Source organism: Cyprinodon variegatus, unplaced genomic scaffold, assembly GCF_000732505.1.
Source record: "Cyprinodon variegatus isolate N-32 unplaced genomic scaffold, C_variegatus-1.0 Scaffold110, whole genome shotgun sequence".
Classification (NCBI taxonomy): Eukaryota; Metazoa; Chordata; class Actinopteri; order Cyprinodontiformes; family Cyprinodontidae; genus Cyprinodon; species Cyprinodon variegatus.
In genome coordinates, this window is record NW_015150563.1 from 827,349 (window position 1) to 831,200 (window position 3,852).

General features: G+C 43.7%; 1 protein-coding gene across 1 annotated transcript in view; it reads right to left on the reverse strand.

Moving 5' to 3' along the window:
* The window catches only part of LOC107084856 (MAM domain-containing glycosylphosphatidylinositol anchor protein 2-like), a 45,263-nt gene extending 43,510 nt beyond the window's left edge, over positions 1 to 1,753 (reverse strand). Inside the window, exon 1 of the mRNA XM_015374904.1 lies at positions 1,166 to 1,753. Coding sequence (XP_015230390.1) covers positions 1,166 to 1,262 — 97 coding nt within the window. The 5' untranslated portion in view covers positions 1,263 to 1,753. The remainder of the gene's footprint in view (positions 1 to 1,165) is intronic.
* Positions 1,754 to 3,852: the final 2,099 nt, after the last annotated feature.

Sequence of the window (3,852 nt, forward strand, 5' to 3'; positions counted from 1 at the left end):
TCTGGTTATAGTTATGGTGTGGGTTCTAGTTCTGATTCTAGTTCTGGTTCTAGTTCTGGTTCTAGTTCTGCTTTGGGTTCTGGTTTTGGTTTTAGTTTGGGTTCTGATTCTCGCTCTAGTTCTGGTTCTGTTTTGGGTTCTAGTCCTGGATTGGGTTCTGGTTCTAGTTTTGGTTTGGGTCCTGGTTCTAGTTCTGGTTCGGGTTCTGGTCCTACAGTAGTTATGGTTTGGGTTCTAGTTCTGGTTCTAGTTCTAGTTATGATTCTAGTTCTGGTTTAGGTTCTGGTTTTAGGTTCTGGTTCTAGCTCTAGTTCTGGTTCTAGTTCTGATTCTGGTTTGGGTTCTGGTTCTAGTCCTGGTTCTGGTTTGGGTTCTAGTTTGAGTTCTGGTTCTAGTACTGGTTTGGGTTGTGGTTCTGGTTTGGGTTCTGGTTCTAGTTCTGGTTTGGGTTCTGGTTCTAGTTGTGGTTCTGGTTTGGGTTCTGGTTTAGGTTCTAACTCTGGTTCTGGTTTGGGTGCTAGTTCTAGTCCTGGTTTGGGTTCTGGTTCTAGTTCTGGTTTGCATTCTGGTTTGGGAACTGGTTTTAGGTTCTGGCTCTAGCTCTAGTTCTGGTTCTAGTTCTAATTCTGGTTGTGGTTTGGGCTCTGGTTCTGGTTTGGGTTCTGGTTCTAGTTCTACATCTGGTTCTGGTTTGGGTTCTGTTTCGGGTTCTAGTTCTAGTTTGTGTTCTGGTTCTTGTTCTGGGTTCTGGTTTTGGTTTTAGGTTTTGGTTCTAGCACTAGTTCTGGTTCTGGTTTGGGTTCTGGTTCTATTCCTGGTTCTGGTTTGGGTTCTAGTTCGTGTTCTGGTTCTAGTTCTGGTTTGGGTTCTGGTTCTAGTTCTAGTTCTGGTCCTGGTTTGGGTTCTGATTGTAGTTCTAGTTCTTGTTTGGGTTCTGGTTCTGGGTTCTGGTTCTAGTTCTAGTCCTGGTTTGGGTTCTGGTTCTAGATCTGGTTCTTGGTTCTGTTTCTAGTTCTTGTTTGGGTTCGGGTTCTGGTTCTAGTTCTTATTTGGGTTCTGGTTAAGGGTTCTGGTTCTAGTTCTAATCCTGGTTTGGGTTCTGGTTCTAGTTCTTGTTTGGGTTCTGGTTCAGGTTCTGGTTCTTGTTCTGGGTTCTGGTTCTTACCGTAGACGCCCTGGCACTGCGCGCCCTGCAGGAAGCTGCCGAACAGCCACAGGAGTCCAAACAGCAGACCCATCCTCTCATCCTCTTCGGACCCCATTCCCCCCACCCCCCCAGGTTGTCGGTTCGGTTCCCCCACGCTGCTGCCGCCTCTGCCTCCTCCTTCCCACAGCGGCTCTGTCCGCGCGGGTTCCGGTCCAGTGACCGGCCGTCAACCACAGATCCCGAATGTTTGTTTGATCCTCCCAGTATCACCAGTAAGATGCTGTCCTTCCACTTCCAGCGCCCCGGTGCCGGTGTGCTTCAGATGGACTCGGAGGAATCGGTTTAGTCCATCCTGCACCGGATGTGGGCTGATGACGTCCTTAGATGGATCTCCTTGCTCGTGACATTGGAAGAAATGATGAGAGAAGAACCGCGGTGGTCCAGTTCTGGAGCTCCGGGAGGCTCGGTTCTGCTTCACCGGCTCGGCGGAGGCTCAGCATCCACTGAGCGGCTCCAGTGGCTGTTCGCGGCCCTGCAGGCCGAGCAGGGAGCAGGTGAAGCCGGTTAAGAGAGCCCGGAAAGCCGGGACCGTCAGCGAGGATGTCCAGGAGGCAGCGGGGAGGGGAGGGGAGGGGGGAGATCACTGGGAGGCTGCCAGTCATTAACAGACGTCACTGGGCGCAGGAGGGGAGGGGGGGCATTTAAAATACTCAGCTGGGAGCAGACGCAGCTTCCGGAGAATCCTTTCAAAATAAATTCTGTGAACACAAAATATAAGATCAGCAGTTAATCTGTCCGATAGCAAGGGAGTGAAACCCGCGAAGATACTGAGACGTTACCCACCCTACGTGGTAGTGACGTCATTGTCCTGTTTTTAAACAGCAGGCTGCATAAAACCACAAAATCACAGCTGTTCTGTTAGTGTACTGAAAAAGTGATTCTCCTGGAACCCAGCAGGCTGAACTGACTGACTCCACCTGTTCTGATCCAGGTGAACCATTTAACACTGTAAATAACAGGTGAGAGGCGCTGGCAGGTGGAGGTGGCTGAATGATCTGTTGATCTCAACTGATGACCAAACAAAGCAACATGGTGAAATTAACAATTTATTGATGAGGAGAATGTAATGTAATGCAAACAATAAAGTAAAAAAAAAAAGCCAGCTGAATGGAAGATGATGATACTAAAATCTAACACAGAACCCAAGACCTATCCAATAATACAGCAACCCAGACAAATAAACTAGAAAACAGCTGCTAAATACACAGCAGACAGCAAAAACAATATCACTGTCAAGACTCAGAACGTTGGACAAAGAATTCAGGCAGACAGACCGAAGGGAGTCATGAAAACCTTTATTAAATTTTGCATCTTGTCAGCTTAGACAGGATGGCTGGAATCTCTGTAGAGCAGGAAACACAGGTTAGTGACGGACGGTGTCGATGAGTAAGCAGAAGTCCAGGTCAGGAGATCAGAGATAAGAAGAGGTACCAAAGGGAAATCCAAGCTGGGATTGGGAGACAGATCCAAGGTCATTAGCAGGCAGAATCCAACGGAAGTCTGTAGACAGGTCAGACAAACAGATCAGAAATGAAACTAGTCAGGATCAGAATAAAAACACTGGGTACACCAGAGAACTCTCACCTATGGCTCAAATAATCTGGCACTGATGGCTGGGACCAAGCAGTTTAAATAGGAACTAGAACAGGTTAATCTGATTAGTAGCATCCAGTAAAAGTGAACCTCACCAGCTTGGGATCTATTTCCAAACCTTTTGTGTTTCTTCTGGAACATCTTCTTGTTCTGACACTTGCTTTCTACATCTGTGGATGAAATCAGGACTGATTGAGGCTCTGAAGACATTTTATTCTTGTTTAAGCAACAATGGTGCCTTCATGAAACAAGCAGCAGATCACATCTGCTCCCAGGGAAAATAAGCAGACCTCTTTTTTTGTTTTAAAATTTATTTTAGTTAATCACAACAGAAAATAAAAGCAAATAATTGTTTTAAATTTGGCTCTTCCCTTTTTGCCACAGAAAAAATGCTTCATGAATTTGTAATTTAAAGCTAATATCAAATAGCCATTATTTCTTTATATAAATTTTATTATGTTGTCCTGTGTTTTTATATGTCTTACTGTACTGCTGCCTCTTGGCCAGGTCTCCCTCGAAATATAGATTATATCTCAAGGGACTTCCTGGTAAAATAAAGGTTAAATAAATAAATAAATAAAAATATATCTTTCTAAAAGGAAAATAAAATAACTAAAAGGAAATCAGACTATTTGTGTTTATAGATTTTAGGTTTTTCTTGTTAGGATTTTTAATACTTCCTATAGTTAATATGTTTTATGTGTGTACAGAAGAGGATTAGGGCCACTGGAAAAAAAAATAAAGTTAACTGACTTTTAAATTTCTATTTCAATTTAACATGGGGAAAAAAGTCAGAATTCTGACTTTTTTCTCAGAATTCTGACTTTAATCTCAGAATTTTGGATCTTACAGTTTTTCTCAAATGCTAAAACACATTTTACAAACGTTTCGTCCATGTTCTTCAATGTCTAAACACAACACCCTTTTCTAAAGCTACATAAACACAACCACATCTTTTCCCTTCAAAACTCAAACTTTCACACCAAAAGAGCAGCTCGAAGCTTTCAAAAATGTAAACACTATACACATCATTACACACTACAGCAAAACAA